Genomic DNA, 26,948 nt, shown 5'->3' on the forward strand with positions numbered 1-26,948 from the left:
AGCCTCTGTATATGGAGTGTGTCAAAATGAAATCCAATAGCAGCAAGCCTCTGTCTATGGAGTGTCAAAATGAAATCGAATAGCAGCAAGCCTCTGTATATGGAGTGTGTCAAAATGAAATCAAATAGCTGCAAGCCTCTGTATATGGAGTGTGTCAAAATGAAATCAAATAGCTGCAAGCCTCTGTATATGGAGTGTGTCAAAATGAAATCGACTATCAGCAAGCCTCTGTATAAGGGAGTGTGTCAAAATGAAATCGACTATCAGCAAGCCTCTGTATATGGAGTGTGTCCAAATGAAATCGACTATCAGCAAGCCTCTGTATATGGAGTGTGTCCAAATGAAATCGACTATCAGCAAGCCTCTGTATATGGGAGTGTGTCAAAATGAAATCGACTATCAGCAAGCCTCTGTATATGGAGTGTGTCAAAATGAAATCGACTATCAGCAAGCCTCTGTATATGGAGTGTGTCAATGAAATCGAATAGCAGCAAGCCTCTGTATATGGAGTGTCAAAATGAAATCGAATAGCTGCAAGCCTCTGTATATGGAGTGTGTCCAAATGAAATTGAATAGCAGCAAGCCTCTGTATATGGAGTGTGTCAAAATGAAATCAAATAGCAGCAAGCCTCTGTATATGGAGTGTCAAAATGAAATCGAATAGCAGCAAGCCTCTGTATATAGAGTGTGTCCAAATGGCCATGTCAATGAGATTCTCTCCCTTGCTGCATTGTATGTTTTGCTTATCTCAAGATTTGTCAATTCCTGATCGGGCCACGCTCAATATGGTGTGTTATTCAAGGACCCTTCACTACTTCACTGTGTGAACCCAGGGTAAAGACTTCTCTCCTCTATTGAGCTGTAACCCTATTTTTATGAAGACATTTCTATTGAACAATAAACAGGGCAATTACTATACCTTCAGTTGTTTAACCTGTTACTAAAATAAAATGAAGACACAGCCCCCCCCATTTGTTTCTTTTTAAAATATATTTTTTTCTTTTTAGATTACAGTGCACAAATAACCATGTAATTACTGTAATAATCCAAAACAGCTTCTCGAGTCAATTGTATTTCCCTTTTCATTTCAGAATGTTCTTTTAAAAACTCTAGATAGGAGCATGTTATCATTCATGTCTTGTTGTCAACATTTTGTTATTGTTCAACTTTGCTAAATGTGCACATCAGTACCTCTGAAAGAAATCTGTACTGTAACAGTGTCATTGCTTGCAATTGCTGTACTAGATACATGCTAGAGGCTGCGCCCCCACCAGTTTAATTCAATTGTATAATAAGTAACACTACACACAGGGTCACTTTCATTTTATTATTTAATAGCACAGAGAAGTTCTTAACAGTTTTAATACTGACAGCAGCATAGATTTGTTTATGGAATGGAATGGTATCATTGAACTCCCGACCGTACCATAACAACAAAAGAGAGAGGGGAAAATGAAAATAGTATTTTATAAATTAACAAATTATTATTAGTTTCCACAGTGTTGAAGGCACAAACAAATAAAAAAATATTATCACTGATTACCAGTTTTAATCCAGACAGAAACGCAGATGTGACCCGTGTGTGCTGAACTATATATTCCATGTCTCCCTATTCAGTGCAATGGAACAGTCGCAAGTCCCTGCCTAGCAACAACGTCAGGCAGCAGTGACGTCAGACCATTATCTTTGGGGTTCAGTTTCTGTAAATCTAGGAGCCCCAAAAAATATTAATACCCCGCTGCACATCTACACCCCTGGGACTATGTGTATGCCAAGTGTGGTTCCTTAATTTGCTATACTTTTTGAGATACAGGTATATTAAAAAAAATGCTGCTTTTTGCCACTCTGTATCTCAAAAAGTATTCAGCCAAATGCTACCCCATTCACATGGTTTGATGAGCCTGCCAATCCGACCACACATAAAAATGCATATTGGTGGGATGTTACCTCCCTTTTGAGCTGCTTGTAAAACCGACTGTAAACAGGACTTTCATTCAAACCTTAACCATGTCTGTGCGACCGCAGTGGCCTATTCATGTCGTCATGCCGGCCCTTATTCATGATGTTATTCATGTAGTATTCATTACCCCTATTAATGAAATTGATACCCCCCATAATAATAACCATATTCAGGTTCATACACAATTCATAAAGGTTGCAGGTAGTCATAGCCTACTTATACTACTGATTAAAATGCAAGCACAGCTGCTTTGGCACACACTCATTCTCACATTTATGCTAAAGCATGATTAAACACCCTTAGGCTGGCACATAGACAGGATTCCTTTCAAAAAATATCACTGGAGCATCACACTCAGTTTTGATTGGTATAAAGCAGTGGCCCTCACTTCCAATTAGGTCCTGAATGATTTATAAGAAGGTTGATTCATTAATCTACAATCTGGTTGAAGCAAAGACCTGGACTGGAAGGACCGAAAACAAGGACCATTGTAACACTGCCTGGAATATTGATTTCTATCAGCTTCATCTGCATTTTCAAAACTGGTATATATGTCTTTTCACTTAACCACAGAAAGCAAATGTATTGCCACATTTTGTACAGTGATACAGCTTCTTTCCACTGTGAATTTGCTGGTGTGTTTTTAGGTTTCCTGACAGACTGAAACTCTTCCCACATTTAGTGCAGTGATACGGCTTCTCTCCAGTGTGAATTTGCTGGTGTTGTTTTAGGCTTCCTAACTGAATGAAGCGCTTCCCACCATCAGTGCAGTGATACAGCTTCTCTCCAGTGTGAATTCACCTCTGTTTTTTAAGCTTCCTTACTGACTGAAGCTCTTCCCACAGTCAAAGCAGTGATGCGGCTTCTCTCCAGTGTGAGTTTGCTGGTGTGATTTTAGGTGTCCTAACTGACTGAAGCTCTTCCCACAGTCAGAGCAGTGATGCGGCCTCTCTCCAGCGTGAATTCTCTGGTGTCTTTTTAGGTTTCCTGACAGACTGAAACTCTTCCCACATTTAACACAATGATACGGCTTCTTTCCACTGTGAATTCGCTGGTGTCTTTTTAGGCTTCCTGACATACTGAAGCTCTCTCCACATTCAATACATTGATACGGCTTCTCTCCAGTGTGAATTCGCTGGTGTTGTTTTAGGTTTCCTAACCGAATGAAGCTCTTCCCACAGTCAGAACAGTGATGCGGCTTCTCTCCAGTGTGAGTTCGCTGGTGTGATTTTAGGTGTCCTGACTGACTGAAGCTCTTCCCACAGTCACTGCAGTGATGCAGCTTCTCTCCAGTATGAATTCTCTGGTGTCTTTTTAGGCTTCTTAACTGACTGAAGTTCTTCCCACATTCAGTACATTGATGTGATATCTTTGGCAGGGATATGTTTTCTGAATCCTTAAACAGCAAGTCAATAGACTCCTCTTCAATGCAGAAAGACTCCAGTTCAGTCTTTTCTTTAATGTGGACATGATCCAGTTCAGTCTCTTCTTTCATGTGGACAGGCTCCAGTTCAGTCTCCTCTTGTTTAATGTGGACAGGCTCCAGTTCAGTCTCTTCTTTAATGTGGACAGGCTCCAGTTCAGTCTCTTCTTTAATGTGGACAGGCTCCAATTCAGTCTCTTCTTTAATGTGCACAGGCTCCAGTTCATTGTCTTCTTCTTTAATGTGGACAAGCTCCAGTTCAGTCTCCTCTTTAATGTGGACAGGCTCCAGTTCATTGTCTTCTTCTTTAATGTGGACAGGCTCCAGTTCAGTCTCTTCTTTAATGTGGACAGGCTCCAGTTCAGTCTCCTCTTTAATGTGGACAGGCTCCAGTTCATTGTCTTCTTCTTTAATGTGGACAGGCTCCAGTTCAGTCTCTTCTTTAATGTGGACAGGCTCCAGTTCAGTGTCTTCTTTAATGTGGACAGGCTCCAGTTCAGTCTCTTCTTTAATGTGGACAGGCTCCAGTTCAGTCTCTTCTTTCATGTGGACAGGCTCCAGTTCAGTCTCTTCTTTAATGTGGACAGGCTCCAGTTCAGTCTCCTCTTTAATGTGGACAGGCTCCAGTTCAGTCTCTTCTTTAATGTGGACAGGCTCCAGTTCAGTCTCTTCTTTAATGTGGACAGGCTCCAGTTCAGGCATCTCCTGTTTAATGCAGATAGGTGCCAGTTCCACAACCTCCTCCTGTTTAATGTAAACAGATTCCATCTTTGTTCCTTCACTTTCACCAAGATAAGGCAGTCCTGAAAACATAAAAAGTTAGGTTACTATCATAACCCTGTTTCTCTCAAATAGAAATGTAACCATTACCTCATGGGAATTTATCCTTAAAGACACTGTAACCTGAATAGATCTAACAAAGACTGCTCATCAAAGCCTGTGATGCAGCCATGCCCGTCCCGAGGGCATAAATAGACTGCATGCACAGATCTCAATATCATTTTTCCTTCAAGACTGCTGCAATCATAGATGCAGTGACCTTGAAGGTTAATGGTTACATTTCTATTCAGGGAACCAGGGTTATGATAATAACCTAACATTCCCTATCAAGTATGAAATGTAACCATTACCTAATGGGTAGACATACCAAAGTTGTTACAAGGCAATTAATGCAGACAACTGGAATGCCACAAGCTCGACCCAGGCCGCCTTGCGTGCTACCATTAGGAACCCTCAGCACAAGTAGCTGGAGCTAAAAGATTTGAGGGAGAACTCACCTCTATGTTTTTGCTGTAAGGGTCGAGCTCGAGGCCGCCCTTAACACTCTTGTTCCAAACCCAGGGATTTGTGGATCCACGACATTCAGCCGATAAGCGCAGGCGTGCAGGATGTGCCCACTTGGAAAGTCCCTCCAGACAGTGCCGAGACACTGTCAGCAGGCGGACATGGTTCAATGTGGGCTGAAAAACCCTGTTTTTGAACCAGGCTTGGAGAAGGCGCATGTGGAAAAGACTCAAAGGAAAGGTCTGGGAAGCTACTGCCATAAAGCCCATAAGCCTCTGGAATGTCACTACTGTCAGAGACAGAAGCTCTGCTGACAGAGACGGGTGAGCCACTGGCACTGGGTGATCCAAAGAGGGTAACTCTGGATCGCCCATCTCCTCAGAGGTGGCAATGGAAAGCAGATTGTCTAGTTGCGAGCCTGTGCTTGGTGCCCCTTGTTGCTCCAAGAGAACAGAGGGGGCTGGTGGAGCAGTGTGTTCACGCAACAGCTGAGCCATTACTGTGCCTTGCTGGGAAACAGCTTCCCAGAGCTTGTCCAGATTTTCAGAGTCCACTGATCTATGAGACCGGTGACCTTTTCTCCTCTTTTTAGAAACATGAGGAGGGGAGGAAAGGCAGAGGATGATGAGGAAGACCATGCCACTCGTTCAACTCTCCTGCTCTCCCATGGCACAGCACCCTCAGACGAGGATGTAGCCAACCCCTTAAGGGATGATGCTAGGGAGCCCTGTCAAAGTGGTAAAGCCGTGGACCACTTCACGGAGCTGCGAGACACCCGTTTATCTAGCGTATGCCGAGAGAAGGACGTGCAGAACTCACAGAGTCCGCGGCCTGCGAGTGGCCCTTTGCATGCTCCGGTCCCAAACAGGAAGAGCAACTGTCGTGCTTATCCTCTACTGAGAGATTGGCCTTGCAAATGTCACAAGGGTAAAACCCTGGCATGCAGCAAGCAGTAAACTCTGTGACAACTGCTGCTTCAATCTGCTCAAGCCGGCGCTTACCTATCTCTCTCTCTACTAATATATATTAGTACTTTGTAGCACTTGCCGCTAGAAGCTGCAGTCAAACAGCACATGTAGCAAAGTACTGTATTTAAAAAATATATAAAACAGCACAAGTCGAAACTGAAAGCGTCCGCTGGTCTTGGACCAGAGATGGTGTCACTGTTGTGTATCACAATACCCCCTTTTTAACCGAGTCTGAATGGTGGTGATGAACCGAGGTGGAACAGAGCAGACAGTAAAATGAACCAAAATGACCCGATCGGCTCCCAGCCGCACAGTGACTGTAAAGTACCTTGCAAGGCACAGTTCAGTGAGTGTTCTACTCGGTGGTGGTACGCTCTATATAGTACCGTTCGGTGGTGGTTCAACACTCGGTGGTTTTAAACTCGGTCCAGTACCTTGGGTACGGTCCGGTTCAGTGGTACACTTCGTACAATTCGGGTACCCCAGTGCAGTAACCTCGTTCACTGTTTTGTACATATACTGTGTCAGGAACGGAGCAGGTCTGTGACCCACAGTTACTGCAGAAGCAGTATATAAGGCTGCCCACCTATATAGCTTTTGTCAAACCAACACAGCCCTAAGACTGGGGAAAGCCGGCTGTCAGAGCCCAAGGCAGCACGAAACACTGCGGGAAAGATTGCAAGCAATCAGACCCGACGCAGAGCTAGCCTAGCGACTGCGTAGTGAATCAGAGTGATAACCTTGTTCATTGTACAGATTTGTACCGGTGGGAATGGAGTAGGCCTGGACCTACAGTTACAATTAAGAAGACTATAGGGGTGCCAACCTATAGCGCTTCTGGCAAACCGACACAGTCGTAAGACTGGGGAAAGCCAGCTGTCAGAGCCGTGACAGCCTTCGAAATGGCACTGCAACAGTGAACACTCAATTACTGTTAATTATGTATAAATTCCCTAACAAAATAACATTTTTATTTTCAACGAAGCTAGCAGCCTGAGAGAGAACACAAGTACCCGACTATAATCACGTAAACATCATCTAATTATAATCACATTAACAGTGTAATTACACAAGCAAATAAGCAGATAACAGTACATTCAACACTTATCTCTCTCGATCAGGTCGGATGAAAGGAAAAATGATATTGAGATCTGTGCATGCAGCCTATTTATGCCCTCGGGACGGGCATGACTGAATCTATTCAGGTTACTGGGTCTATTCAGGTTACTGGGTTACTGGGTCTTTAAGGATAAATACCCATGAGGTAATGGTCATATTTTGTACTTCATAGGCAATTAAGTATTGCTATCTGTTCTCTATGTCACCTTCAGTCTCAAGAAAGCATTTCCTTTAGTTGTTTTTATACTTTCAATCAAACAACCACAAAGACCAATGATGAGGATAAATACTTTGTAACTCTCATGGGTGCTTGTGACATTTAATAAGGCATTTAATGTAATTAACCTAACTTTGAAATGGGTAGAATTGTTCTGTTAACAGAGTCCTAAAAACAACATCTGGAGGAGCATCAGGAATTTCATAGACAAAAGTTACATGCCACAAACATTACGTGCTTGTGTTACAAACTAAGATCTTACAACATCTGTGTCAAATATTTACTGTTACTAAATCATTTCAAACATATATTCATAATAAACAAAGCATTCCACACAATTACAATCCTGCCAAGGAACACATTAACTGTTCAGTTACAGTAAGACACGATTTGGCGAGTGTCAAGTGGATTTAAAAGATGAATAAAAAGATAGAGACACTTACTTCAGGTATTGTCAGTGGGATCTGCAGCACGGCTCTAGTGCTCTAGTCACTCGCTCTGACCGTTCAATTCTTCTCTTCAGGGTAAATAGGCAGCTCAAACGGACAGCGAAAGGTAATCTGTGTAGACTAGACTGCACTGCATATTTAAACCCCTCTCTTGCAGTTCCACGCTCAACACGTCAGCCCCTCCCTGGATGTCACCTGCGTGCTGTTAGTCTCTCTTTGTTCTCTTCTATAATATATAATTAATATATTATTTGCTTCGGTTCCCTTACACACGTGTTTCTTTCACATAGCAATACTAAAAATCACTTTGAAATGTAGGTCTCCCTTTGTGTTTTAATTTATAACATCAGACTAAAACTGGAAAAGGCAACAAAGATACACTTCATTAAAATTATATTTCTATAACATATTAAGAAGGACAGAAAGATCAGTTTATACACAAACGTAGCTTTTTATTTAAATATTCTGGATTTTATAATTGAATCAAAGTTAATAAAAGCGACCAGTAGATGGCAGAAATGATCCATTTATTTTTTTCCATTTATTATTATCTATGCAGTCCACCAATCCAGTTTATTCTTGCACATTAATAACACTGTGTGATGGGGTACACCTCGTCCCTGTATTATTATTTGTATATTTCGTATTATTATTATATTTGTATTTGACGGTGGGAAAGCCGTGTTTTTATTGTTCGTTTAGTTTATTAATTTAAAAACCTGTGTGAATGTGGCTGGAGCCTCAATAAGGTCATTGTTTTATTGATAATTAATTAAGGCTCTAGCCACAGCTTAAAAGAACTAGCTCCAGGCTAACAGTGGGAGATTTTCCTTTGAGTTAGAGATGGGAGGACGGTTTGGAATGAGATCACGCATCCGAAGCAACTGCTATCGCTGTACCACTCGGTATTTGTTTGTTTAGGTATTTTTGGCCATCGAGCCCTTTTGTTTGGTATAAAGTGTTTTGTTTATTGTTTGTTTTATTATTAAAACCTGAGCGCAAACGCGTCTCGTTTCCCCTACCTACCTTTGCCTTTGTTTTGTATTGCTTCTTCCTGGTCCGTGACGTCAGTACTGCAACCGCTCTGCCACACACGGCTATTAGATTTCTGTGCTGTTCTGTTTTATTTTGTAAATTATAAACTCACATAATGATTTCTAATGCCATCCATTTTCTGACGCAGGAGTTTTTAACCAGGGGTACACGTACCGCTTCTAAGGGTCATAGGGGGTACGCAGGACGACTCAGAAATACACAAATCAAAATGAAAGTAAAAGAAAGGAATGGTTTTTTTAACAGTATTATATATTCTCTAAAACACCGTGTATAATTTTTTCATCTTTGTTTAGCAGTTCAAAGTGAACCGCAGATGCAGCTGTTAGTGTATTGCTCTGTGTGTGTGCGTGTGTGTGTGTGTGTGTGTGTGTGCTGTCCTGTCTTCTCCGCTGTTTGTGTGAGGTGCCTGGGGTGTCACGTGCACAGTGCAGCTGTATGAGAGGGTCTGTGTTGGCTGCACTGTGATTTGTGTTCAGTTCCGCCAGCCACCTGTTTGCGCAGGACCGAGGATCTGAGCGATTGGACCATGACTGTATTTAGGAGCTGCCTGTGTGCAGCTCAGGTTCGTGTTGTGTAGTTGTGTGAGAGTGTGTCCTGGAGCTGGCTATCAGAGCTAAACCATTTTATGACAGAGCGTCCATTAGCCTGCTGTTCCAGCGCTTCAATAAAAACAGCAGTTTACACTGCTTTAAACTGCATCCTGTGCTGCCTCCATTTATTCCTGCTGCGGACCAGATACACCAGTACAATATATTAAATAAATGGGAAAGAATGTGTTAATCAAATTATTCTGCCTTTCACTGCAACTGGTGCCATTCAGTGAGCGAAAACTGTAAAGGGTACTTCAACTGAAACCTCCCGACAGAAGGGGTACAGTTGCAAAAAAAAAAAACCCAGTCCTAAGACAATACCTGCCCTTCTCCTCTAATGTGGCAGGAATTCAAGGAAATACACAATTTCTTTAATCTTCAGTAGAAATCAGTGGCTACTGTCATTTAAATACTTACGTAGGTTGTTCTAAACATAACTGGACCCACACGTTAAGGTGGACAGTAGTCTAAGACTTCTCTTCAAATCATGCTTAGCAAAATTGCAGTAAAATAAAATAAAACATTAGGTATACAGAGACTAAACTGGGTCGATATACTGTTATTTTTCAGAAAGAGAGAGAGAGAGAATTAAAAGTCAGCAATCCGAGGAGAATCAATAACTAACAGGATACTCATCAGCTCTGTATCCAAGGAGAATCAGTAACTAACAGGATACTCATCAGCTCTGTATCCAAGGAGAATCAGTAACTAACAGGATACCCATCAGCTCTGTATCCGAGGAGAATCAGTAACTAACAGGATACTCATCAGCTCTGTATCCAAGGAGAATCAGTAACTAACAGGATACTCATCAGCTCTGCATGCGAGGAGAATCAGTAACTAACAGGATACTCATCAGCTCTGTATCCAAGGAGAATCAGTAACTAACAGGATACTCATCAGCTCTGTATCCGAGGAGAATCAGTAACTAACAGGATACTCATCAGCTCTGTATCCAAGGAGAATCAGTAACTAACAGGATACTCATCAGCTCTGTATCCAAGGAGAATCAGTAACTAACAGGATACTCATCAGCTCTGCATGCGAGGAGAATCAGTAACTAACAGGATACTCATCAGCTCTGTATCCAAGGAGAATCAGTAACTAACAGGATACTCATCAGCTCTGTATCCGAGGAGAATCAGTAACTAACAGGATACTCATCAGCTCTGTATCCAAGGAGAATCAGTAACTAACAGGATACTCATCAGCTCTGTATCCAAGGAGAATCAGTAACTAACAGGATACTCATCAGCTCTACATTCAAAGAGAATCAGTAACTAACAGGATACTCATCAGCTCTGTATCCAAGGAGAATCAGTAACTAACAGGATACTCATCAGCTCTGTATCCAAGGAGAATCAGTAACTAACAGGATACCCATCAGCTCTGTATCCGAGGAGAATCAGTAACTAACAGGATACTCATCAGCTCTGTATCCAAGGAGAATCAGTAACTAACAGGATACTCATCAGCTCTGTATGCGAGGAGAATCAGTAACTAACAGGATACTCATCAGCTCTGTATCCAAGGAGAATCAGTAACTAACAGGATACTCATCAGCTCTGTATCCGAGGAGAATCAGTAACTAACAGGATACTCATCAGCTCTGTATGCGAGGAGAAGCAGTAACTAACAGGATACTCATCAGCTCTGTATCCAAGGAGAATCAGTAACTAACAGGATACTCATCAGCTCTGTATCCGAGGAGAATCAGTAACTAACAGGATACTCATCAGCTCTGTATGCGAGGAGAATCAGTAACTAACAGGATACTCATCAGCTCTGTATCCAAGGAGAATCAGTAACTAACAGGATACTCATCAGCTCTGTATCCAAGGAGAATCAGTAACTAACAGGATACTCATCAGCTCTGTATCCGAGGAGAATCAGTAACTAACAGGACACTCATCAGCTCTGTATCCAAGGAGAATCAGTAACTAACAGGATACTCATCAGCTCTACATTCAAAGAGAATCAGTAACTAACAGGATACTCATCAGCTCTGTATCCAAGGAGAATTAGTAACTAACAGGATACTCATCAGCTCTCTATCCGAGGAGAATCAGTAACTAACAGGATACTCATCAGCTCTGTATCCAAGGAGAATCAGTAACGAACAGGATACTCATCAGCTCTGTATCCGAGGAGAATCAGTAACTAACAGGATACTCATCAGCTCTGTATGCGAGGAGAATCAGTAAGTAACAGGATACTCATCAGCTCTGTATCCAAGGAGAATCAGTAACTAACAGGATACTCATCAGCTCTGTATCCGAGGAGAATCAGTAATTAACAGGACACTCATCAGCTCTGTATCCAAGGAGAATCAGTAACTAACAGGATACTCATCAGCTCTGTATCCGAGGAGAACCGGTAACTAACAGGATACTCATCAGCTCTGTATCCGAGGAGAATCAGTAACTAACAGGATACTCATCTGCTCTGTATCCAAGCAGAATCAGTAACTAACAGGATAATCATCAGCTCTGTATCCGAGGAGAATCAGTAACTAACAGGACACTCATCAGCTCTGTATCCGAGGAGAATCAGTAACTAACAGGATACTCATCAGCTCTGTATCCGAGGAGAATCAGTAACTAACAGGATACTCATCAGCTCTGTATGCGAGGAGAATCAGTAACTAACAGGATACTCATCAGCTCTGTATCCAAGGAGAATCAGTAACTAACAGGATACTCATCAGCTCTGTATCCGAGGAGAATCAGTAACTAACAGGATACTCATCAGCTCTGTATGCGAGGAGAATCAGTAACTAACAGGATACTCATCAGCTCTGTATCCAAGGAGAATCAGTAACTAACAGGATACTCATCAGCTCTGTATCCAAGGAGAATCAGTAACTAACAGGATACTCATCAGCTCTGTATCCGAGGAGAATCAGTAACTAACAGGACACTCATCAGCTCTGTATCCAAGGAGAATCAGTAACTAACAGGATACTCATCAGCTCTACATTCAAAGAGAATCAGTAACTAACAGGATACTCATCAGCTCTGTATCCAAGGAGAATTAGTAACTAACAGGATACTCATCAGCTCTCTATCCGAGGAGAATCAGTAACTAACAGGATACTCATCAGCTCTGTATCCAAGGAGAATCAGTAACGAACAGGATACTCATCAGCTCTGTATCCGAGGAGAATCAGTAACTAACAGGATACTCATCAGCTCTGTATGCGAGGAGAATCAGTAAGTAACAGGATACTCATCAGCTCTGTATCCAAGGAGAATCAGTAACTAACAGGATACTCATCAGCTCTGTATCCGAGGAGAATCAGTAATTAACAGGACACTCATCAGCTCTGTATCCAAGGAGAATCAGTAACTAACAGGATACTCATCAGCTCTGTATCCGAGGAGAACCGGTAACTAACAGGATACTCATCAGCTCTGTATCCGAGGAGAATCAGTAACTAACAGGATACTCATCAGCTCTGTATCCAAGCAGAATCAGTAACTAACAGGATAATCATCAGCTCTGTATCCGAGGAGAATCAGTAACTAACAGGACACTCATCAGCTCTGTATCCGAGGAGAATCAGTAACTAACAGGATACTCATCAGCTCTGTATCCGAGGAGAATCAGTAACTAACAGGATACTCATCAGCTCTACATTCAAAGAGAATCAGTAACTAACAGGATAATCATCAGTCACTAGAAATACTCAATGAAGAAAATAATTAATCAACTAAAAACGTATGATTTTAATAATCAACTAATTGCTAAAAGTGTTTCAGTTTGCTAATCACTTTTCTTCATTATAGACAGATAGATAGATATAGGTAGGTAGGTATATGTTTGTGGGGCTGTATTCTGAGTGAAAAACTGTAAAACGCTGAATTACAAGTTTTTAATAAACGCGCGAATGTCTGTTTTATTATTATTACGTCACTGTGTGAATGCCGTGGCACGAGACTGCAACTGGGGGATGTGAATAAAAACAAACGCGCTGACACAGACACGCCGCTTCACAAATACAACACACACACACACAAAAACAACGCGCTCCTACCACACTACAACCCGGACCTTTCAAAATAATACAATATAACAGCGCTCTGTAGTTTATAAACACATTGTAGAGCTCCATGCAGACTCTCTCACCTCCTCTCTGCTCTCCCTCAGTGTCTGAACGGATAAAACAACGCGCTCCTACCACACTACAACCCGGACCTTTCAAAATAATACAATATAACAGCGCTCTGTAGTTTATAAACACATTGTAGAGCTCCATGCAGACTCTCTCACCTCCTCTCTGCTCTCCCTCAGTGTCTGAACGGATAAAACAACGCGCTCCTACCACACTACAACCCGGACCTTTCAAAATAATACAATATAACAGCGCTCTGTAGTTTATAAACACATTGTAGAGCTCCATGCAGACTCTCTCACCTCCTCTCTGCTCTCCCTCAGTGTCTGAACGGATAAAACAACGCGCTCCTACCACACTACAACCCGGACCTTTCAAAATAATACAATATAACAGCGCTCTGTAGTTTATAAACACATTGTAGAGCTCCATGCAGACTCTCTCACCTCCTCTCTGCTCTCCCTCAGTGTCTGAACGGATAAAACAACGCGCTCCTACCACACTACAACCCGGACCTTTCAAAATAATACAATATAACAGCGCTCTGTAGTTTATAAACACATTGTAGAGCTCCATGCAGACTCTCTCACCTCCTCTCTGCTCTCCCTCAGTGTCTGAACGGGTCTGTCTCCCACAGAACGAGGAATATACCAATCACAAAATACAAACCGATCAGTGCGGTTTAACAAGTCATCTAATATGAACCGCAGAGGGAATCGTGATACCGGGGATCTTTTAATTAAAAATAAACAACACTTTCAATTGTATCACCGTAACGAGCTGTTTGTAGCTCTATATTTTTCCCAGTGAATACAATTTGAATTCAGGTAACCCCTCCCCCATGCCGGAGTTGGTATAGTCCTTTCTCTATCCGGCGGCAGCAGCGTCGATGCTGCGAGTTTCACGCAGATATATAATCTGTGTTTCGTGTAATTATATTGATATTTCCCGTCCTCTTCTTCCGAATGAGATGTTCAAACACTAACGCGATACCCCTGATAATGTTTTTAGAAGTATATCAGGTTCATTCAAGTTGAGCGCCGTTGTCACAAACAGATCCACAATGGCGCAGGCATGCTCGCAGTTTCATAGCTTTCTCTTCGCTAGTCTTGCAGGTTCAGGGCGTGTGAACTTGTTTCTGGTAAATACAGCACAGGGTCGCAGAAAGGTCATTCTTTACGAGTAAACTTCCAGGCAGTAACCTCTGCTATTTCTACCCCATGCTTTTATTTAGTTTCTCTTAAACTGTATGATTGTCTCCTATTCTTTATCCAGGACAGTATTCCTCCCTGCTGTCCAGCGGCACAGATTTAGAATCTTCCTCAGACTGCGCTGCGAACTAAACCAGGCAACAGAGCCGCGTCCACAGCAGCAGAAGAGTCACCAGCAATGAGACACGCCAAGGAGTGCGCTGCTCTGTGAGACTCGAGGGGACGCCTTATCAAAGCGCTTCCTCCAGCCTTTAATGAACTGCTATTGATTTAAAAAAGGACAAGACATCATGTTAATGTTACAACATGAAAAACTAAACACACTGAGAGTGCTGAAGAGGGCTTGAAATACAGTGTATTACTCAGCTGTGTGGTTCTAGTTTTGTAAAATGAACAGGTGGTTTACCTCTTTAAAATAAATAGGAGTTAATTAAAGACTGGCGTAAAAGCTTTGAAAAGATGTCCTGAGGTGTCTTATTGTGATTAAAAAGCGTCCCATTCCACAAGAAAACCCTGAGAGGCGTTAGAAAACTAAAGCTTTTTGAATGAAATGCTTTTTATTATATGAATAACTACCCAGTGGAGTGACAGAGCAGGTTAATAAACTAAATGTATTGAATGAATAATGAAATCAGATCATATATGTCAGAGAGTGAGAGGTTTGTATTAAACAGTCCAGTTACAGTATCTTTTAAAATGTTTTAGTAGTTTAACTGCTTATGACTGCGAGGATTGGAAACAAAGGTAAATATTCTCATACAATACTCTGCATTTATATTACTGCGCCCAACAGTACTTTCTGTAAAGCTGTATTTGGGTCTGTAGTTGTTGTCCCCGGTCTGTACCAAGGGTATTCATTCAGGAGAAGCAACACAAGTGAAGGTGAATAAGCAGCCTACAGAATGTGTGCATTGCAGAAAGCGTTTATTATTAAAACATGACGAGACATCTCTTAGGTTTTATTAATAACACCGATATTCTATTTGAGTGGCGTTAGCTTGTAGCTCTTTAAAAGTTACAGCGTTAAATTTGCAATGCTTCAATGTATCCAGTAGGTGGCACCTAAACACTGTTCAGCTTTTACATTGTACAGTTTAGACTGCATTGGTTGATGTACATTCCTCCTTGAATGAGTTCAGTAAAAAAGGGCGGGCCTAGATATTTCAAACAGCAGCATTACTGATATTTCTGTGATACAATACACACATAAAAATAATGTGCTCCACAATATAAAGCATTCTTTAATTCTTAGTTTAAACTGCTGCATAATAAAGTGAATGTACACAAACATTTGTGTTTAGTGTTTAAGTCTTCTAATAATTAGATTATTATGTTTAACCCATTTATCTTTTTAAATGATACCTTCAATATTCTACTGTGTTACTAATGGGAAAATGTAAAAAAAAATTGATGGCTGATCGAAACAAAATCTTTGTTGTTTTGTGAAACGTAATTAACTCTCATCAAAAAAAATGTAACTTCTAAGAATCTTCCTGTTTCTTTTCTTTGTAAATCACCTCTTCACCCAGTTCATTGCTCTGTGTGTGTAATCTCCATGCCTGCAATGGTAATGACTAGAGTTCAATCACCTCCTCACCCAGTTCATTGCTCTGTGTGTGTAATCTCCATGCCTGCAATGGTAATGACTAGAGTTCAATCACCTCCTCACCCAGTTCATTGCTCTGTGTGTGTAATCTCCATGCCTGTAATGGTAATGACTAGAGTTCAATCACCTCCTCACCCAGTTCATTGCTCTGTGTGTGTAATCTCCATGCCTGCAATGGTAATGACTAGAGTTCAATCACCTCCTCACCCAGTTCATTGCTCTGTGTGTGTAATCTCCATGCCTGCAATGGTAATGACTAGAGTTAAATCCTAGTGGTCAGATGTAAACCCTTTTTATTTTATTTTATTTAAAATATATTCCGATGCTGCAGTCATTTTAATGTGCCCATCAGAACACACTTCTCCTTTTCTGCAGTCAGTCAGCTCTGTGTTCATTTCTGAGAAGGAAATACGTGTCTGTGGTTAGTGAGAGGAAGTGAAGTCAGGCAGGGTTTAAATTGAGCCTGAATACTGGAATGCAGCCCTGCACCCCCTGTTAAACTGACAAGAGGGGATTCTGAAAAGGGGAGATTGAGCTGAGCAGCTTGATACCAAACATGCCCTCAATCATCTTTAGATGACGAGTTCTGGTCTGCTCCTTAGAAAATAATTAAACAAAGATCTGTTATAAAGCTGTGGTATAATGAAAAACAATTCATGTGAAAATCTGAGGGGAACATTGAAGCAGGGTTTCACTCTAACTATTCTCCTGCTGAATGCAAACCTACAAGTGTGGTGTTCTCTGTGTCTCTGCTCTGGGGGATCTTGTCACCCCTCCTCAAAGGCTCAGCCGCTGTAGAGCCTCACCCCTCTGAGGGAGACTCCTTGCTGGGACAGAGGGGGACCCCCTGGACAAACAGTCACTTCAATCCAGCCTGAAGCTGCTCCTGCCTCGTGCATCATTGCAGGCAGCCTCCAAAAGAGATGTCACAGACTGGCTGGGCAGTGAGACATGGTTCCAGTGGCAGAGTGAGGGAGCTCACAGGTAGCTCACATTACCACTGCTCATGCTATCCCAGCTCTCTGGATTAAAAACCTCCAGTGATGCCAACCCAGCAGCTTCATGAGCACCAAAATAAAAGTGTGGAAATATAAACTGAACATTTATTTTAGTATCAAGGCCTTTGCATAATGAGGAAGTTTCAATGTCGTGATGGCCTTTGTTTAACTGTCCCTGGAAGTACTTCCCCTCTCCAATGTCAAGATGACTTGTGTCTGTCAGCACAAGCACAGCAGTGATGCTCTTTTCAGGCTCTTCTATCTGGTCCTACCCCTGTTCATTCTTTAACATGTATTATCCCTGCTGGGGATGCACATCCTCGTCTAAACCTTGATGATCTGAACCCCTCTGTTATCCAAGCAGCCCCTTGTTAACCTGTCTTGTTGTGTGCTGTGCTCTTCTGCCCTGTTGTCATTGAAATGTGGTATTCAGCCCTCAGCCTCAGGTATTTACAGTACAGTTCAGTACTGTACAATATGTATTTAAAGATAAAGCAGTATCATATATTTTACTGGGAGTCATATAAACAATTTCACAGTTTTAATTCAATTATCTGAACAATTTGATCATCTGAACACCCCCTGGTCCCTATTAGTTTTGTTAATAGAGATTTTACCTGGTTCATATTCACATTTCTATCTTGAAGTGCAGTTGTGGTGACACTTGGTGAGGGTGTTCTTTAGTGTATTGAGAGAACCAGAATCTGGGAATATGAAGAAATGTCTGTCTGTCACATTCACATTGTGCACATTCACTGGATGCAGTCTTGATTTTACAACTATGGCTGAGGACGTATGTTACTAATCTAGTATTGCAATGATTTCTTTATAGTGCATCTCCATGTATCCATAGAGCAGGTGCAGTGTGAGTGTTTATGTTACAGTGTGTCACTGTGAGGGTTTGTCTAGTTCATGTAGATGTGTGTCTCTAGTAGATGTGTGTTACTAATCTAGTATTGCAATGATTTCTTTATAGTGCATCTCCATGCATCCACAGAGCAGGTGCAGTGTGAGTGTTTATGTTACAGTGTGTCACTGTGAGGGGGAGTGTTTGTCTAGTTCATGTAGATGTGTGTCTCTAGTAGATGTGTGTTACTAATCTAGTATTGCAATGATTTCTTTATAGTGCATCTCCATGCATCCACAGAGCAGGTGCAGTGTGAGTGTTTGTGTTACAGTGTGTCACTGTGAGGGTTTGTCTAGTTCATGTAGATGTATGTCTCTAGTAGATGTATGTTACTAATCTAGTATTGCAATGATTTCTTTATAGTGCATCTCCATGCATCCACAGAGCAGGTGCAGTGTGAGTGTTTATGTTACAGTGTGTCATTGTGAGGGTTTGTCTAGTTCATGTAGATGTGTGTTTCTAGTAGATGTATGTTACTAATCTAGTATTGCAATGATTTCTTTATAGTGCATCTCCATGCATCCACAGAGTAGGTGTAATGGGAGCACCCTGAAATTGAGGGATACACTTACTCATAGGTAAGACTGTATTCTTTTCACAGTTATCACAGATTTCACGATTTATGTGTTAGGGCAGTAGTGTGGAGTAGTGGTTAGGGGTCCTGACTCTTGACCGGAGGGTCATGGGTTCAATCCCAGGTGGGGGACACTACTGCTGTACCCTTGAGCAAGGTACTTTACCTAGATTGCTCCAGTAAAAACCCAACTGTATAAATGGGTAATTGTATATAAAAAAAATAAATAAATAAACAAACAATGTGTAGAAAATAATGTGATATCTTGTAACAATTGTAAGTCGCCCTCGATAAGGGCGTCTGCTAAGAAATAAATAATAATAGAGTAGTGTGTCATGGTGAGGGGCTATGGAAGTTTTAACTTCTTAAATAACAAAGAAGTTGTTAGATGCATAGTGTAAAATGTAATATTCCCCGCAATGAGATCACGTAGTTATATTGTGTCAGATGACAGAATCAGAGATAGGCACAGTGGGAGGAAACTGTATGTCTACAGATTCTACACTGAGCTCATCTTTCTGAAAGTGTCTCCAGACAGAATGCAGGCTTGTGAAGTCGCTGCACTGATATGTAAGTATTATTGCTGGTGCTTTATTAAACATGCTGCTGATTATCCATCTGGTTTGGGGACAGTTAGAGTGAAAGATTCCGGGTTTGAAGACTAATTCAAAATCTATATTTTGAGGTGGTGTCTTGTGGAAATGTCATGGTAAAAGCAGAGTGTGCAAGCCAGGTAAATGACAGAGAGTATTGTGAAACACACTGTATGCATGGTAAAGCAGGGGAGTGTTTCATGGTAAAAGCAGAGTGTTCAAGCCAGGTAAATGACAGAGTATTGTGAAACACACTGTATGCATGGTGAAGCAGGGAAGAGTTTCATGGTAAAAGTGTGGTAAAGTGTAGAAAAGCTAGTCAATGTAAGTAAATCAAATGGAAGTATGGAACTGCAGGATACCACATGGTACAGGACAGGGAAGTGTGCTAAAGAATAAAAACATGCATGTGCAGGATTACTACATTGATCAATGAGAAGAACCTGGAAACCAGCAGGCTTGTATTTTATTTATTCTATACAGAAAGTCCTCTCACAGTAATGTATGCTGATGCTGCTGAGGCCCTTTGAACTGGTCTGAACTGTAGCTGCAGCAGCTCACTGACACTTCCTGTTGAAACAAAGTGTTAAACTGAGCACAGGAAGCGAGCACACGAGCGCTTGATTTATTCAGTGTTATTTCTTTCTTTACCAGAATGGTATCAGCTTTAGCAACATGTGTTACATACTATTGAAGAAATATACACTGAATTTGATATTTGCTTCACAGGCCACACACACAATCTGGGGAGGGGGAGTTAAACAAACATTCGCACTGCTAGGAGGTGAAATACAAACTTTACATTAGTAATGGCTCGTTCACATTTAGCACTGCTAGGAGGTGAAATACAAACTTTACATTAGTAATGGCTTGTTCACATTTAGCTCTGCTAGGAGGTGAAATACAAACTTTACATTAGTAATGGCTCATTCACATTTAGCATTGCTAGGAGGTGAAATACAAACTTTACATTAGTAATGGCTCGTTCACATTTAGCACTGCTAGGAGGTGAAATACAAACTTTACATTAGTAATGGCTCATTCACATTTAGCACTGCTAGGAGGTGAAATACAAACTTTACATTAGTAATGGCTCGTTCCCACAAGAGGAAAGGACCGTTTTCTATGATTAAAGTATTTATTTCATTACCCAGTGATTGTGGGTCTCCTGTGTTATTTATGGATTTCTGAGAGCTGAATGTAAAATCCTACTAATATACTTTGTATTGCTATTTAATAATGTTGATTGCAACATTTGCCCTCGTTCTAAGTTTTATAGCATTGAAAAGCATTTTATAGTATTGGAAAGTTTAGGTGGTTCCTATATGCTGATTCCCCATGTGTATGAAGCATGTTTTATCTTGTATGTTGTGTTTATATCAGTTTTACTACTGTAACATTCAGGACTGAGAGGATAAGGAGGACTGGTGATTCATTGTGATCATGCTATAATATACTAGCCATTCCTGTAGTGTATCAGTGAATCACCCACACACCCTACCACACTACTGTAACATTCAGGACTGAGAGGATAAGGGGGACTGGTGATTCATTGTGATCATGCTATAATATACTAGCCATTCCTGTAATGTATCAGTGAATCACCCACACACCCTACCACACTACTGTAGCATTCAGGACTGAGAGGATAAGGAGGACTGGTGATTCATTGTGATCATGCTATAATATACTAACCATTCCTGTAGTGTATCAGTGAATCACCCACACACCCTACCACACTACTGTAGCATTCAGGACTGAGAGGATAAGGAGGACTGGTGATTCATTGTGATCATGCTATAATATACTAACCATTCCTGTAGTGTATCAGTGAATCACCCACACACCCTATCACACTACTGTAGCATTCAGGACTGAGAGGATAAGGAGGACTGGTGATTCATTGTGATCATGCTATAATATACTAACCATTCCTTACTGTATCAGTGAATCACCCACACATCCTACCACACTACTGTAGCATTCAGGACTGAGAGGATAAGGAGGGCTGGTGATTCATTGTGATCATGCTATAATATACTAACCATGTTTCCTGTAGTGTAAGTTGAATCCACATCAATTATAAAGTCTGTATCTTAGAAAGGGTTCAACTGTTTGTCATTGTTGAACACTGTGGGGTAAGAGCATGTCCTGTGGTCTGCTGTCTTTTAATGTGTTGTTTTTCACAGGACTGTGTCAATGCTTGTCATTTCAATTGAAATGTTACAATGCATGATACTGCTAGAAAATGTTCCTATTGTATTTATTGAATTAATTTGATTAGAATTTAAAAATAGCGTTTATGTACCACTAGACATATACCTCTGTTGCAAAATAATACAATCATTCACCCTTATGGATCACAATTAATAGACTAATAGATAATCGTGCTGCCAGTGTAACAGGCAGTGTTGTGTGATGCACTGCCATTGTGGATTCTGACCCCTGCTGGTGAGATGAGGTTAAAAGCTCTATAAGCACACATGCAGAGGTGCCTGGATCTTTTGCATAGGGGTTAAGATGCTCACCTGCGGTGTGTGTGGTCAGCAGTGTGTGCCCAGCCTTCTCCCTGTTGCACTTATCACACCCATTATTGAACTGAATTCACAACTCTAGTCTGCTTTCTTCTCTTCACTATGAACACTGGAACCAGTATGAATACTGAACTACAGCTACAGATCTGTCAGTTTATTAAACCCCATGCGTGTGTCCAAGTTAATGAAGGATTATTATGATGTGACATTGTCTTGCTTTGTTTTTACTCTTCCCTCACCTTTACAATCATTCACAGGGTTCTTATTGAAATGACTCAAATCTTGTGTTTGTATTATTTGGTAAGTCTGTGTTAAGGTGCTTTGACTATGAGTTCAGGAGCTGCCTGTCATATACATATTTAATATAGGCTAGATTAGAGTGTCTTTATATTATTATATACACCAGCACCAAGTAGTGCACAGCAGTGTGTTACTAACAAAACAAGAGAAGGAAACCTGATCAAAAGTGTCAGATCACTAGATGGCGCTGGCTCTTACTTCTCCCTATGTTAGCACATGTTACATGTATGTATGGCAGGCACCTATAACTGATGAGCATGGTATAACAATGGTAAAAGCATTGGAAACAGCAACATGACTGTGGTGCTTTTATAAGGGTCTAGTCCCTCACTGTCTCTGTTGTGTTTTTCAGTGCTGACTGTAGTGAGCTGCTCCAGACAGTATGAAGGTAAGAGAACAGTTTACAATGTGAACACAGTTTAAAAAACAGGATTTACAATTCATGAGGGAAAAGCATGAAGCTCGTTTGAGAAATGACACTTTTCATGTTAGGTGTGTGTGTTGAAAATAGGCTGTGGCAATGCAGTCACAAAGTGAAGAGACTGGTAAAGATTCTCATCCTGCTTCCTAATCATCTATATACAAAAAACACATTTCTAAAATCAGCTTTTTTTTTTTCTTCTGTCCACTATAACAATATAACTTGGTTAAATAAAACAATGAATGACTCCAGCAAACACTGGCCATTACAGTGCCATACTGTGCTCTACCTAGAGGCTATGTGTGGTATTGCTGGAACGCTTTGAATGACAATATTACATTGGCTGACCAATTCAACTACATAAGTGCTTCTTAATGAATACATTATTTGCAACAACACAGTAATGAATGTAACTCAGTTAAATTGAGTAAGAACAATTGTTAGGGTTTCCAGTGACCAGACAGGCAGTGATTTTCTCATGTTCTTTTGTAGAAGAGCTTGTATTGTCTCTAGTCTCATAGACTTCAGTTTGGAACATGCAGATATTTCAAACACGACAGATAATGTTTCTGCTGCTTCCTGTACTTCATGTGTTGTGGTTGAACTCACATCAATGTAAAAAACAGGGGAGGAGCCAAACACAATAAAAGAGGGACCTGTGATAATGTCAGTAAAGGTAATCAGAAGATGGGGTTAAAAACGCTGGTTAGTATTCATTTGTTGTCTGCTTCAGTCAGAATTGCACATTGAAATCTGGATTAACCGTGGTCTGTCATATTATATATTTCAAAATAATGAATCCCTCTCACAGAGGAGTGAGTGCAGTGCTGCCTCCTAGTGGTGGCTTCATTGCAGAGTCACTTACAATAGGACCTTGGTTTTACGTCCCATCATGAATATTTCATATATTTACAGAATGTAATCAGCATTTCTAACAATTTTTGTTTTTATACATTTATCAGTAATTTCACCATTCTAATGAAATGTCACATGCTGCACACTAACAGTATCTCTCTTCTCTCTCTCTCTGTCTCTCTGCAGTAGAGATCCTAATTCTCTCATCTTCTCTGTTTCTACAGAGCTGCCCCAGACTACACTCACCCTGGAGCCTCCATTCCCAGAGATATTCACCGGGGAGACAGTCACGCTGAGGTGTGGGGTTGAGGGGGGTTCTGCTGGCTGGAAATATCTCTGGTACAAAGACAGTGAGGACACTCCAGTGCTCCAGACTGCTGGCCGCAGTATAACTGGTGACAGCTACACAATCACTGCAGCTGCTGTATCTGACCAGGGCCAGTACTGCTGTCGAGGACAAAGAGTAGATCAGCCACTCTACTCACAGCTCAGTGATAAAGTGACATTACCTGTGTCTGGTGAGTTTATTAACACAGTCATCCTGTGACAGTAACTGTGTCTGGTGAGTTTATTAACACAGTGATCCTGTGACAGTAACTGTGTCTGGTGAGTTTATTAACAGCAGCTACTGTAAATTGGACTAATTGCTGCCCCACTGATCATAGACCTCCACTTTATATGTTTGTGTTCAAGACCATAATCATATTCAGAGAGATTCCTCATGAATTATTTCACTCAAAACACACAAGTAGAGCCTGCAATGGATCACACTGCTGCTATTCCTACTGTATCACAAGTAGAGCCTGCAATGGGTCACACTGCTGCTATTCCTACTGTATCACAAGTAGAGCCTGCAATGGGTCACACTGCTGCTATTCCTACTGTATCACAAGTAGAGTCTGCAATGGGTCACACTGCTGCTATTCCTACTGTATCACAAGTAGAGCCTGCAATGGATCACACTGCTGCTATTCCTACTGTATCACAAGTAGAGCCTGCAATGGGTCACACTGCTGCTATTCCTTCTGTATCACAAGTAGAGCCTGCAATGGGTCACACTGCTGCTATTCCTACTGTATCACAAGTAGAGCCTGCAATGGGTCACACTACTGCTATTCCTACTGTATCACAAGTAGAGCCTGCAATGGATCACACTGCTGCTATTCCTACTGTATCACAAGTAGAGCCTGCAATGGGTCACACTGCTGCTATTCCTTCTGTATCACAAGTAGAGCCTGTAATGGGTCACACTGCTGCTATTCCTACTGTATCACAAGTAGAGCCTGCAATGGGTCACACTGCTGCTATTCCTACTGTATCACAAGTAGAGCCTGCAATGGATCACACTGCTGCTATTCCTACTGTATCACAAGTAGAGCCTGCAATGGATCACACTGCTGCTATTCCTACTGTATCACAAGTAGAGCCTGCAATGGGTCACACTGCTGCTATTCCTACTGTATCACAAGTAGAGCCTGCAATGGGTCACACTGCTGCTATTCCTACTGTATCACAAGTAGAGCCTCCAATGGGTCACACTGCTGCTATTCCTACTGTATCACAAGTAGAGTCTGCAATGGGTCACACTGCTGCTATTCCTACTGTATCACAAGTAGAGCCTGCAATGGATCACACTGCTGCTATTCCTACTGTATCACAAGTAGAGCCTGCAATGGGTCACACTGCTGCTATTCCTACTGTATCACAAGTAGAGCCTGCAATGGGTCACACTGCTGCTATTCCTACTGTATCACAAGTAGAGCCTGCAATGGATCACACTGCTGCTATTCCTACTGTATCACAAGTAGAGCCTGCAATGGATCACACTGCTGCTATTCCTACTGTATCACAAGTAGAGCCTGCAATGGGTCACACTGCTGCTATTCCTACTGTATCACAAGTAGAGCCTGCAATGGGTCACACTGCTGCTATTCCTACTGTATCACAAGTAGAGCCTCCAATGGGTCACACTGCTGCTATTCCTACTGTATCACAAGTAGAGTCTGCAATGGGTCACACTGCTGCTATTCCTACTGTATCACAAGTAGAGCCTGCAATGGATCACACTGCTGCTATTCCTACTGTATCACAAGTAGAGCCTGCAATGGGTCACACTGCTGCTATTCCTACTGTATCACAAGTAGAGCCTGCAATGGGTCACACTGCTGCTATTCCTACTGTATCACAAGTAGAGCCTCCAATGGGTCACACTGCTTCTATTCCTACTGTATCACTGCAGAGATGCTGCTGGGGGGCTGGAATCTGTCTCCTAACTGATTGTAGGGGAATGTGTCCTAATCCTTTCCTGTTCTCTCTTTCAGAGGGTCATCCTCAGGCTGTCCTGACCCTGCAGCCTGCCTGGGCACAGATATTCATAGGAGAGACAGTCACCCTGAGCTGTGAGGTGGAGGGGGGCTCTGCTGGATGGAGGTTTAAACAGTACAGAGATGGACGTGAAGAGGCAGGGTGCAGTGATAAATACAGCAAGAGATATGGTGATCGGTGCAAAATCAGTTCCGCTCAAGAGTCCCACAGTGGAGTGTACTGGTGTGAATCTGCATCAGGACAGGAGCGCAGTAATGCTGTCACCTTAACTGTGTCCAGTAAGTCATTTACATTCTAGATAATATTCAGACCCTGTTGAATACTCCTGCACTCGGATTGGCTAAGAGGGTATTGTAAGCTACTGATCGGATTGCTGATATGAGTAAAGCTGTCTCTGGATCTCCAGTCAGTATGAATTATTGCTGTTTTCAGATAGCAGCTGGGCAAATGGGCAGAAATAGGTTTCAAATGATTTAATAGCAAACCTAAGACACCTACCCACCACCCCACTACCCCCCCGCCACACACACACGCACACGCACACACACACACACCCCAGCCCTAGCACTTGAGAGCTGGGTTGTCTTTTTTTCTGCAGTTCTCCAGATTCCACGTGTTGGAATATCTAACATTGTGTTTTACAGAAAGAACATTTTCAGGCTGTGTGTTTGAAAGATTCCATACAAGCTTCTACAAAGTGACAAGACCCTGTCACAGGATTTCATATTTTTATGTTCAGTCATTTGGGGTTCAAATACCCTTAGAAAATATAAATCAAGGGGTATCTACACTTGGGAAATTGTTTCCTAATATATTTGTTTTCCACCCTGTAGGAAGTTTATATAGCTCATAACAGGGAATCAAAAATTATAACATGATGAGATAAAAGAGCATTACAAACATGTGTGTAAAACTGCAGACTCCTCAATCCTGACCCGTCTCTCAGCCCTGCTGATCTGAACTCTTTCTGTCTTTTCAGATCAATGGGTGATCCTGCAGACTCCTCAATCCTGATCCGTCTCTCAGCCCTGCTGATCTGAACTCTTTCTGTCTTTTCAGATCAATGGGTGATCCTGCAGACTCCTCAATCCTGACCCGTCTCTCAGCCCTGCTGATCTGAACTCTTTCTGTCTTTTCAGATCAATGGGTGATCCTGCAGACTCCTCAATCCTGACCCGTCTCTCAGCCCTGCTGATCTGAACTCTTTCTGTCTTTTCAGATCAATGGGTGATCCTGCAGACTCCTCAATCCTGACCCGTCTCTCAGCCCTGCTGATCTGAACTCTTTCTGTCTTTTCAGATAAATGGGTGATCCTGCAGACTCCTCAATCCTGACCCGTCTCTCAGCCCTGCTGATCTGAACTCTTTCTGTCTTTTCAGATCAATGGGTGATCCTGCAGACTCCCCGTCAGCCTGTGACTGAGGGAGACAGTCTGACTCTGAGG

At 41.8% G+C, this 26,948-nt stretch overlaps 2 protein-coding genes across 6 annotated transcripts; one reads left to right on the top strand and one right to left on the bottom strand.

The window, feature by feature from the left end:
- Positions 1–1,321: 1,321 nt before the first annotated feature.
- LOC131721210 (zinc finger protein 570-like) lies at positions 1,322–13,869 on the bottom strand. 5 transcript variants are annotated; one of them, XM_059014629.1, is made up of 3 exons: positions 13,771–13,869; positions 7,415–7,646; positions 1,322–4,186 (listed from the first exon to the last, which is right to left on the bottom strand). In XM_059014629.1, exon 3 carries the CDS (start codon positions 4,149–4,151, stop codon positions 2,781–2,783), a length of 1,371 nt encoding a protein of 456 aa, XP_058870612.1. In that variant the 5' UTR covers positions 4,152–4,186; positions 7,415–7,646; positions 13,771–13,869; the 3' UTR covers positions 1,322–2,780. The 5 variants fall into 5 exon arrangements, with proteins under 5 accessions (XP_058870612.1, XP_058870615.1, XP_058870614.1 ...); XM_059014632.1 differs by lacking the exon at positions 13,771–13,869 and adding an exon at positions 13,195–13,763; XM_059014631.1 differs by lacking the exon at positions 13,771–13,869 and adding an exon at positions 9,484–9,776.
- LOC131721180 (high affinity immunoglobulin gamma Fc receptor I-like) lies at positions 5,264–26,948 on the top strand (the record flags this gene model as incomplete). Its single annotated transcript, XM_059014504.1, has 6 exons — positions 5,264–5,489; positions 18,924–19,046; positions 22,256–22,291; positions 23,404–23,697; positions 25,501–25,782; positions 26,884–26,948. Coding segments are annotated over exons 1-6 (1,026 nt in total), but the record flags the coding sequence as incomplete, so codon positions are not given.

The sequence above is a fragment of the Acipenser ruthenus genome, chromosome 48 (assembly GCF_902713425.1).
Source record: "Acipenser ruthenus chromosome 48, fAciRut3.2 maternal haplotype, whole genome shotgun sequence".
Taxonomy (NCBI): Eukaryota; Metazoa; Chordata; class Actinopteri; order Acipenseriformes; family Acipenseridae; genus Acipenser; species Acipenser ruthenus.